Here is a 12,395-nt window from a genome sequence, read left to right as displayed (position 1 = left end):
TTGAGAATACAGTATATACAGTGTCAATACAGTCATGTGATGTCACTATGTCAAACTCTGGAAATATACTGTATAATAATAATAACAATAATAATACATTTGTAATTTACAAGAAGAGTTTCGGGGTTGGTGGTAGCGGGGGTGTATATTGCAGCCCGGAAGAGTTAGGGCTGCATGGGATTCTGGGTATTTGTTTTGTTGTGTTTATGTTGTGTTACGGTGCGGATGTTCTCCTGAAATGTGTTTGTCATTCTTGTTTGGTGTGGGTTCACATTGTGGCGCATATTTCTAACAGTGTTAAAGTTATTTATACGGCCACCGTCAGTGTAACCTGTATCGCTGTTGGCGATACAGGAATGACTCTTACCATAATATGTTACGTTAACATACCAGGCACGTTCTCAGTTGATTATTTATGCGTCATATCACGTACACTTATTCAGCCTGTTGTTCACTATTCTTTATTTATTTTAAATTGCCTTTCAAATGTCTATTCTTGGTGTTGAGTTTTATCAAATAAATTTCCCCCAAAAATGCGACTTATACTCCAGTGCGACTTATATATGTTCTTTTCCTTCTTTATTATGCATTTTCGGCCGGTGCGACTTATACTCCGAAGCGACTTAAACTCCGAAAAATACGGTACTATTTTCTATCACCATCAAATATCAGAGGTAGTGGATATTATATTTAATTGACAAGACTGGGTCAAGTAATTAATGTTGAGCTCTGAGCAGCAATAAAATAACCGTATTTCGACAAGAAGTTACTTTTTTTTTTTTTTATCCTTGGAGGGCATTCAATCTACAGAAGAGAGTAAATATTACATGATAAAGTATCAGTGGAATGGGAAAACAAGTTGCTTCTATATCGAAGCTATTGTCATATATATCTGATTTATAACAACAAAATACTTACTAAGTTTGCGATTAAATAGATATGATCAAAATAGTGTCAATCGCACAGATATTTCCGAGCCAATTTGAGAGATAATGAACAAGCCAGTCACGTGATCCTTGATGTAGCAGTGATAACCTCAGACCTTTTCCCCAACAACAACAATGTAAATTATTCAGTTTGTGAGAGCCAACAACAATTACTTTGGAAAAAATTATGATCCAGAGCCTTATATATTTGATCCTGAATATAAGGAGGGTGAGCTACAAGTTTTAAAAGCTGACTGCTGAACAGATCCAACCTAAGTTAAACACTATGTGGCAGTAAAAGTATTGTTAAGTGCTAAACAATAAATACAAACTACGAATATAATAACATGATCGCTTACTGCACAATGTCTGCTCTCACAGCGATGACTACTAATAGGATAAATTATTTCTGTTTACATGAAGAAATATTCATTATCCACACGAAGGGTTAAAAGTAAAAGTTGCTGCTTGCAGACACTGTCTTCGGTTGACCTCTTTTTCTCCAGTATACATTGAATGTCACAGATGAACAACTTCGAGATTCATAGTTAATCCTCCTATTCACCAGATGAGATGCATGATTTATAATCTAGTTTGACAAGGCAAGACGTAATGTAGATCCAGCAGGACATCGCCAGCTCAATGCTGCAGCATAAGCTAGTAGTTAGCTCTTTGTTATCAATTCGTTAAAAATTGTTTGTTTGCGTTAGTGTTTATAATAAAAACGGTGTCACCATTTAGTTACTATTCAGGTCACAATATGTAAATAAAGTATTGTTGGTGGGTTTTTAATGGATATCTAGGGTGTTGTCTGGGCGGAATAAGAGTCCACATTGACTCAATTGTTAGTTGACTTTTTATTCATTTATTGTATTTATCTACGCCGTAGAATGCATAGTAAAAGAAAAACATGTGTGTTCATGTCTTACATAGGGTTTGTAATTGATAGACAGCACATTTCTTTCTAATTTTTGCATATCTCCAGTATGACTGATCTTCTGATATGGTCAGAGTACACAAGCGTTCCTATCCTGACGTCATACCACCCAGAGTCTACGGAAATTTCTGAAGACATTCGGAGCGGAATATTCAAAATGGCCGTCTGAAATTGTGGAATTTTGGGATGTTTAGACAGTATATTTACATACTTTGTGGATTGTGAATACAATTGGATATGGTTTAATGGATACAATGAAACACAATTAAGTACATCAAGTCAACTTGTTTTTCCATTCTACTGGTACTATTAAAGGGGAAATGCACCTTTTTTGAAATTTTGCCTATCATTATGAAAGACATGACAACGGATGTATTTTTACAAAATGCATCCTAACTTGTAAATACATGTAAATAAAAGTCCACTTATAATGTAGTCAATTGGAAGTAATCTATTCCGCCCATAAATCCCTCTATAACAAAACATCTATAAAGCGCCAACATAATTCCATTATTATTTTGTGACTTGAATATTAACCAAGTATTAGCGATATTGGTATTATGGGCGCTAACACAGTAAAACTATTTTTAGTGGCGCCGTAATCAGAGGGAGCTAACAGCTTGTACTGCTTTATTGACATCACGATTCTGATCTTGAAAGTTTAGTCTCGATCATAAATAATGTCTCTCACCCGGATAGTAGGAGGATGAAGATATAATCTGAAGAGTTGGTCAACATTGGCATCTAATTTAGACCCAGAAATGGTGAGAAAAACACGAAAATACACTTTTTTCTTTGCCAGTCATTCTTTATCTAAACGAGACTATAACAACATTCTATCAGTCGGCATATTAATGACAGCAGACCTTGTACAGTAAGTGATGATTTATTATGTTCGTTGGCTCTCATGAAGTCTGCAGTGAGTAATAATCAGTGATGTTGAAAAAAAGAGAACGTTGTGATGCACTTTTAAAATTAATTCACCGGCGAATGCTTAAAATGACCAAAATAAGTAAATATTAAATGTTATGAATGTGCCTGTTGCTACGTTACATATATACTTACAGCATGTACATAAAACCTTGATGGAGGAGTTTGGATGTTTTTGAGACCACTTTATAGGCAGAATAAAGCGACTCCTATGTGCTCCATTGTAAGCCGACTTTTGATTGCATTTATTTACTATTTAGAATACATTAAAAAAAAGAAAAACATACGTGTGCCTGTCTTACATAATATTAAGAATCCATCCATCCATCCATTTTCTACCGCTTGTCCCGTTCGGGGTCGCGGGGGGTGCTGGATCTCAGCTGCATTCGGGCGGAAGGCGGGGTACACCCTGGACAAGTCGCCACCTCATCCCAGGGCCATTGACAGACAACAGTCACACTCACATTCACACACTAGGGCAGACCTGGGCATTCTGCGGCCCGCGGGCCACATCCGGCCCTTTGTGCTTCCCTGTCCGGCCCGCGTGAGGCCAATCATAAATTACAAAATAAATTGAAAAAAGTATCTATGTCGAGTGAGCAATACAACGGTGCTGCTTTTGTTTTGAAAAGCGTTATTTGTATTACTTCCGTGTGGATGTATACGTGTGAGTGAATGTGAACAGCGGCAATCACAAATTACAAAATAAAGTTTAAAAAACATCTATGTCGTGTGCGCAATACAACTGTGCTGCTTTTATTTTGAAAAGTGTTATTTATGGGCGTAGGTCCGGGTGTAACCTGTGAGTGCAGAAGCACAGCGACAAGTGATGAGACGCTAAAAAGAGAAAAGTTGATGACGAATGCCGTGTTTTCAATAAGACATGGACTGCCAAGTATTACTTTACAGAAAATAAAGGTAAAGCCGTGTGCTTAATTTGTGGTACACAAATGAAATATGAAATCCGTGCTGCAGTCGCTGCTGGGCCACAACATTAGGTACACTTGCAGACTGCAGCACGGATTTTATAATTCATTCATTCACAACTCCTCCAACACGAACATTATTGTTTTTGCACTTTTGGCTTCTTATTAAATAACTTTTTGAAATAGATTCAATCTTGCACGTGGAAACTTTAAGTGTGGGCTATAGTTGATACAACACTCCCGTCAGGGGGTGCATTCTACGCCGTGGGTGCATTATCCGGCACAACACCTGAAACGCCCAGCTGCTCATCTTCTTACGTGGGATAACTGCTGACTTTCAAATCACGGAGGAGCTGGCAGCCATGCAGTCAATTAAAAGGGACAACCACAGGTAATGACTTGTTCACATAGGTAAATGCGTGTTTGGACATGTTAGGACTGAAATGGGACAAGCTGGCAGGTGTGACAACAGATGGTTGTCCAAATCTGACGGGGAAAAATGTTGGACTTTTAAAGAGGATGCAGGATAAACTTTAAATTAACCCTGTGCAGAAATTGACATTTTTGCATTGTATTGTACAACAGGAAGTGTAGTGTAAGACAGTGTTAAAAATAAAACCATCAAAAGCAATCTGCTTTTGTATAAAGTTAAGCTAGGTTAAATGAAAGTATTATTATTATCATTATTAATTATTATTATTATTATTTATCTTACGGTATATCAAAAATAATTTTGAGCAAAATTTAATTGAAATATTGTCGATGTGGCCCTCCAGCAGTGCTCGGGTTGCTCATGCGGCCCCCGGTAAAAATTAATTGCCCACCCCTGCACTAGAGCCAATTTAGTGTTGCCAATCAACCTATCCCCAGGTGCATGTTTTTGGAGGTGGGAGGAAGCCGGAGTACCCGGAAGGAACCCACGCAGTCACGGGGAGAACATGATAGACACAATTCCAAATAAAGTGCAGTTCCCCTTTAAGTTGTTTAGCAGAAGTTTTAATGGCAATAAAACTTTAGGTCCACTGTTTACTGCATTCTCATCACCATGTTATGCTAGCCAGATATTGTGGGCCCACGCACTCGCACGCGCACAAACACACATGCACACGCACGCACACACGCAAACAAACCCATGGCCTTGTTTTCTGTCAAAGAGAGGCTGTTGTCCTCAAAGTTACGTAACAATTGCAATGGTGCACACTCAGTGAGAACCCTGCAGGTACGAATTGAAGAAATTATATAAACAAATGTGTTTACTTTTGAGTTGGAAAAAACCCCAAACACCATAACAATGGTGGTCTAATGTTAGCTTGTCAAAGTGACACAATTCAAAGCTAAATGAAACTCTATTGTACATTATTGTTTGGAAAAAGAGCAACCTGGTTTTACTTAAGTGTGCATGGTAGCATCAGTAGTAGCGATTATCAGTAAATTCTGATAAGAGTCTGGACCCAGCGGCAGGTGGCCGGCACATTATTGCCCTGTGTAATTGGATTGCCTTTGTTTCTGCTCCATCACTTTGACTCATCAGGTCACGGTGACTGTAGGTACTTAATATCGAGCAAAAAAGGTGCATGGAATCAACACATGTTTTTCCCCCAATGGCCTGTGTGTGCCCAAAGTAGGAGGTATTTCCATGCATGCATTTTCCCTCTGTGGTTAATTTAATTGAAAATATTTGTACTATTAATGTGCTGGAGACATCCATAAAGTAGGGGGTTCTATTTGACAATGATATAAAGACTTCAACATACATATTATTGTTTTACTAACTTAATTTTAATGGAGCAATCACATTAATTAGTCATGTAACAGGATTTTAAAATACACTAAATACATAACATGTAAGCGTTAAGTCATGAGAAAGTTATCTCGACATACAGTTTCTAAATATTGTTGCTAAAAAGAAGGGCAAACTATAAGATTGAAAAGTGGAGATCTAACTGCTTTTGATACTTACCAAGGAATGTTCCAGTGAATCCAAGAGCTAGAAAGCTGCTGACCACCAGCAGAGAACCCAATACGATGAAAAGTACACCAAAGTAGAACACTTCGGGCCTGTCCATCAACTCCCACCTGGCTTGGGTCTTCATCACCACAGTCATGCTGCAAGAAATACAGGGTCTTGCTGTCATTAGGATAGGATTGGACAGTCTTTATTTATCCCATGGTGACAATGTGGTAGGGCTGGGCGATATGGCCTTTTATTAATATCTCGATATTTTTAGGCCATGTCACGATACACAATATATATATATCGATATTTTGCCTTAGCCTTGAATTAACACTTGATGCATATAATCACACCGGTATGATTCTATGTGTATACATTAAAACATTCTTGTTCATACTGCATTAATATATGCTCATTTTAAACTTTCATGCAGAGAGGGAAATCACAACTAAGTCAATTTACAAAAACTGTATTTATTAAACAGTTATTAAGCAGTGGCACAAACATTCATGTAATTTCAAAACAGAAAGTGCAAGATTGTCCGAGACATTTTAAAACAAGCTATTAGTGCACTTTTGTGCATGATGTCACTAAGATGACATATCAAAACAACATTAAATTAAAGTGTACTTTTTGTACAGAACGCCACTACAATAGTTTAAGACAAATAAAGTGCAGTTTTGTGCATGATGTCACACAAAATATTTCAACAACTGTCAAATAAAAATGATCTGCATAAGAAGAAATCAAATGTGTATGTCCTTCACTATGTGGTAGGTTCCTGCGGACGTTATCTCCTTCTGTTGTTGACTATTTTTTCATAAAGGTGTTGATCTGGAAATGGTTGCTTGGGCATTTTTTTGGCTGTGGCACCGAACAGAGATGTTGACATGCGGAGTTTCAAGCACTCCTCATTCAATTTAAAACAAAGCAAAGGAGTTTAATGTTAAGAAATTTAATTTCAAACATCAACAAAATATAATGTCAAATATAGTGTCGGTGGAGTGGTAGTCAGAACACAGGTGGATGTATTAGTACGGTGAGATTTGTTGATTAAGCATTAATCTTGTTGTGCTATAAATCAGCATTATTTGTATTTTCTGAACTGCTAAAATGTGTGAATGTCTATGTACGATGAATCCGTCAAGGTCTTATAAGGACGATTAAAAGAAAAGCTGATGTGAATAAAAATGAAACATTACTGTCAGGAACTCGCATGGCTGCGGTAGTTGTGACCCCCAAGATGTAGGAGACAGGTGGACGATGTCAAGGGAAGAGTCTTTTAATTCTTACAAATAGCTCAAGGAGGTGCAGCAGGGAAGTGCACGAAAGCATAAGCAGTCTACAAGATACAAAATAGTATGTGACATTGAACACAAAAACAGTCCTCGAGCCCTCACGAAAGGGCGAGGCAGGCATTTATAGAAGCCAGCTGATTGACAACCACTACCAGGTGTGGCCAGGCTGCCAATCAGAGGCAGGTGAGGGGAAAGAGCGCTCAGGGAGACAAGCAGGAAGAAGACATAAGAGCGCTACACAGGAAATAAATGAACCAAGGGAGCATAACCAGACATAAATGTGACAGATCGTCACAATGACTGTAGTCAAATTGTATGAAAACTTTTTTTAATAAGAGGCAGACACTTCGCTCATGAGTACAACACATTGTGAGCTTGATTGATTATTTGCCATTAAATGGAAGGAGGACATACAGAGTGCCATTCAATAGAAAGCTGCTCTACTGACATACCTAAATACAAATGAGGCCTGGCTTTTCTAAATATTAACATTACTGAACACCGTCACGATAATTACATTTTTCTGTAAAAAAGATGTAGCCGACATATTTTTTTGGTCTATTTAGGTAATGTAGTGCAGGTGTAAGGCTAAGGCTTTTTAGAAATTATGACTGAGTAGGAATGGGTTGGGAATTTGGTACCATTATAGGTACAGTATTAACTAAAATTCGTAAAATCAGATGGTACCAATTTTCAAGGTTGCATGTGAGGTCACAACTGGTCACAGACTGGACAGCACTGTTATCATTATCAGCTCAGTGTTATTTGTTGAAAATATCCATCCAGCTATCCATTTTCTACCGCTTGTCTCTTTTGGGGTTGCGGGGGGTGCTGGAGCCTATCTCAGCTGCATTGGGGCGGCAGGCGGGGTACACCCTGGACAAGTCGCCACCTCATCGCAGGGCCAACACAGATAGACAGACAACATTCACACTCACATTCACACACTAGGGACCATTTAGTGTTGCCAATCAACCTATCCCCAGGTGCATGTCTTTGGAGGTGGGAGGAAGCCGGAGTACCCGGAGGGAACCCACGCAGTCACGGGGAGAACATGCAAACTCCACACAGAAAGATCCCGAGCCCAGGATTGAACCCAGGACCTTCGTATTGTGAGGCAGACGCACTAACCCCTGGTCCACCGTGCTGCCCATGTTGAAAATATATACTTTATTATTAAATAAATTCCCACTTGTACACAGACAAAAGTACCAAACATTTGAACAGTAAGTACCTATACCGATTCGCTGGTGTCGGGAAATGGTACTGTATTGGTTGAAATGTGAAAGGTACCCATCCCAATGACTGAACCTTAAAGATTATACCAGAGAATATGAATATGATAGAGGCTCCAGCACCCCCCGTGACCCCGAAAGGGATAAGTGGTAGAAAATGGATGGATGGATGCTTTTATTTCAGTTGTGAAATTGTGTAAATATAGGAGCTGTCTGTAACTTGCTCAAAGTTAAACTTTTCAAACAAAAACATTTCACTAATGTCACTGTTTCTTTACCATAACGTGAGCGGCCCCTAGAGGTCTGCCAAAAATATCTCTTTCTCAGCTGTAGGCCAAATGGACAGCAGTGGTACTCAGTTGTAATCCACTTTTCCACTACTTGTAACAGTAATGACAATATCATACAAACAGAAGAATCTGGAGCTTAAGTCATAGAGAAGCACAACAAATATGACTAAAATGGTGAAACTATACTTTAATTTGGACTTAGGTAGTTAAACATTTATTTTAGCACTGCATAATTGATACATTTTGTTTTCATCAGTTTTATGGGTCCCTTCTTTTGCAGTATATTTGATTAGTATTTTTTTTGTAATCAGCTTGACCTAAGCCTTGATAATAATCTTTGTGATTAACACATGGTTTCATATAATTTGACAAGGTTTATCCTGTTAAATTGTAAGTAGGTTAGATATAATTATTGAATACGATATAAAAACAAGAGTAAGATTACTAATTAGGTGTTAATATCAGAGTAGGTCCCGGGCCTCTTTTTACTGGAAAAGTTGGGCTCCAAGGCCAAAAAGGTTAAGAACCCCGGCCTTATTTCACCACTAGCGGTTTAACATAACATATATATTTTAACAATGTATATATTTGTCATATTTACTAATTAAATTGAATAATAATTGCTTGTCAGACTGAGGAATTAGTCTTGCATTCATTGGTGTAACTCACCGCAACAAAAAATGCGCAGTCAAGTTATTGTTACTATATACTGTAATATACATTAATTGACTGACAGACATGTTAGTTGCTAAACTTTGCCAACTCGCTATTATTAGCTAATTATCATATTTTGGGAAGTTAGCGACCTCTGGGCAGCCACGTAAAGGTTGCAAACAGCCCCTGCAATGCCAGTTAGTATTGTATGGGAGATGTATCCCTGGTTGTGTAATGGTACACGCTTCTGCCTTTCATAAAAAGCAAGGCTTGCAAAATCTTTCATTTGATCCTGACTAATATGAGAGTTCATAAGGTATGCTGGGGTCTCCGGTGGTGTTTGTCTGAATGCCATGCACTTTCAGCCAGTCAAAATGGCCCCAAATCAAAACTAGGCTTGCGGTTATTAAGAAAAAACTGTGTTAGGAGGTCTGCGCTGTGACTCTTATGGTGTTGTTGCTTTGTTATAAAAGATGCACAAAAAAGTAATGTATTGGGCCCAGACGTCAGACAGAAAAAAAACCTGCTAAGCTGTGCGTTAAGTAAGATGGAGCGGCAGGACGTACTGCTGCGTTTCAGAATAAGAAAAGGGAAATGGGAGGCGTGGGCAGGAGGGTTAGTAGGCGTGAGGGCTGATCTCTGAATAGGGTTTTATTGATAGAAAAACAGCATGGTTTTGCAGTATTTTCAGCAAACTAAAGCTTACTATTTATGTTAATTCTGGGATAATTGTTCTTTCTCTTACATGTTTTTGTAGATTCTCAGTCATCCAGGTCATGGTCAACAGCAAGGGTTGAATCAAAGCAACTGGACTCTTGTTTGTTTAAGACGTTTTACCTTTCATCCAAAAAGCTTCTTCGGGGTGGAGCTTCCCCATTCAAGCACCTGGGGGTGGTCACGAGGGGTTGACTGGGGCAAAAATGTAGCCTTAAATTTTTGGTCTAGACTGGAACACCATAATCTACACTGTGCCAAAAAAAGCTATTGGCTCTGGTGTGTTGTGTCTGCAGCTTAATGTCCCCAGCATAGTTACCAAAGCAAGGCAAGGCAAAACAAAATAAATAATACAACGACCATCCATTGGCCCATTATTGATTGGCCCACTCGGTAAAACTTCCGGTACCTCCAATGACCAATCAACCCCGGGTCGTTGGCCTGTCCAAAAAAAAAGTTCTGCTTCTGGGAAGACATTTGACAATATTTATAAATGGGTCTGTAAGATGTTTTTTTTGTCTATTAGTGATACATTTATGTTCTAGTTAATCCTACTATTTACAGGGCACCTAAACACCGACCCAGCGGTACGCCGATGCAGGACAACTAGGGCAGACCGGGCCGTCTCGCAGGTCCCTTCCTGGCAACATAAGTTGAACCGCATTTTCGGAGAGACCCACATGTCCAAACAACGTCGAAGGGACCCTTGAATCAACAATTTGTCTGTGAATTCCTCTTTCACAATTCTCTCCCCATCCATCCATCCATCCATTTTCTACCGCTTATTCCCTTTGGGGTCGCGGGGGGCGCTGGAGCCTATCTCAGCTACAATCGTCATGGCCGCTGCATGAGGTAAGTACATCAATCCGATCTTCAATTCTATAATATTAACACATATTCACAGTAATTACGATGTGGTATAAAGGAAAGGTATAATAATATGATCTTTAACTTTTATCCAGCTAATAGAGCTGCCAAAACATCCAGAAAAGAAGGGAAATAGTAAAGCCCATTTAAAGTCAATAGGGACCACAGCTGTGCCACTGGTTGCGACCAGTCTCATTAGTGCCCTTAGCGGTAAGGACCACCGGTCCCAGGACAGACCACGGAATCGGCTACAAGCCTCCCTACAAAAACGGCACAGCAGTTAATAGACACAACAGACAAAACATGAATCAAAACCTAAACACGAAAACTGACAAAAGGTCAAACTAAAAAAACAATATAAACAAAGCACAAAAGCCTGTAGCTAAATGAGTCCAAATTGGAACCCTTACAGTTGGGATTTAGGTCAGGGTATATCATTGTGCAGAACTGAGATTAAAATTAAAAGTCTAGTTCTGACTCTTCCAATTCTATTTTTTAACTGTAACACACAAAAAACCAAATGGGTCCATTTTAACCATAACCTATTCATATTTGTGCTTTTATTCTTATCATAAAGACATACGGCGAAGGAGGTTGATTAAATTCATGAATGTCAGCATGGGAAGCAGTAAAGATTGCTTTCAGCATAGAAAAGTGTCCTTTCCCGATTTGTGTATATACAAAAATGCCAGTTTCCGTTCAGGTTGTTATGTAATCTATTATTTCTTGACATTCTGTATTCATCATACAAAAGAGAAAGCAGAATGAAAATGGTTTGTGTGTATGCCTTTAGCAGTGAATAGCAGACAACAGGAAGGTGTTTGAAAACAATGTTTCATTATGTCCACATAAAATAACTACTGACATTTTAATGAAAGGTTTTAAAGCTGCACAGACATGACCTACATTTTCAACTGACGGAGGTGAATGAAAAATACAAGTCATTTATATTTGGCAACACTATTTAATTAGCAGACTTCTAGCAATAAGCATGTGCCGCAACAATAAATTAAGACTAATAAACACCAACACATCATTTGTTATTCCATTAATCTTGCATGCCATGGATTGTATTAAATAATTTGTTCAATTAAGTACTGTTTTTTTTACTCGGGGTCAACGGGATTGCACAAAGACCAATTATCATGTGGCCCAGTTATTTATCTTTTTCTTTAATATCTGGGTACTGTGCCATCAAGTGGACTGTTGGTATATGTTAAATGTGTGACATATGATTTTTTTTTCTACAATTAAACCACTCTCTTGTGGTCTACATAAAATGTAATGGTGGTCCTTTGGTCAAAACTTTGCATAGATTATCTTTTACAGACAATCTTCAGGCCGCTTGCTGACCGTCTCTTCAGGATGCACTGTTTGATAGGCGGTCTTATTTATGTGCCTCTACTTCGACTGCCTCTTCTCCACGCCAGTCATGTTTTAGCGCTTCTATATCATGTCTACTGACAGATATATAAGACAGATATAAGTCAGACCTATACACTACTTTGTATTAGAAATGGCAACAGCAAAGGATGCATGTATGTATATGTATATGTATGTACATACATATACAGTCTGCCTTACAACAAGAGGATAGAGAAAATGATTGAGCTGATTGAGTATAAGGTCAGACTACGATGGCGGACTGGTGCAAAAATCTTCGG

The 12,395-nt window shown here is 38.6% G+C and overlaps 1 protein-coding gene across 3 annotated transcripts in view; it reads right to left on the bottom strand.

Annotated features, from left to right (window-relative positions):
- Positions 1-12,395, bottom strand: part of pemt (phosphatidylethanolamine N-methyltransferase) — a 105,577-nt gene that overhangs the window by 56,237 nt on the left and 36,945 nt on the right. For all 3 annotated transcript variants that reach the window (XM_061967261.2, XM_061967260.2, XM_061967262.2), the window contains exon 5: positions 5,680-5,825. In XM_061967261.2, coding sequence (XP_061823245.1) covers positions 5,680-5,825 — 146 coding nt within the window. The remainder of the gene's footprint in view (positions 1-5,679; positions 5,826-12,395) is intronic.

This window comes from Nerophis lumbriciformis, linkage group LG11 (assembly GCF_033978685.3).
Source record: "Nerophis lumbriciformis linkage group LG11, RoL_Nlum_v2.1, whole genome shotgun sequence".
Taxonomy (NCBI): domain Eukaryota; kingdom Metazoa; phylum Chordata; class Actinopteri; order Syngnathiformes; family Syngnathidae; genus Nerophis; species Nerophis lumbriciformis.
The sequence above is the reverse complement of the archived record's forward strand: the minus strand, read 5'-3'. Positions and strand labels throughout refer to the sequence as shown.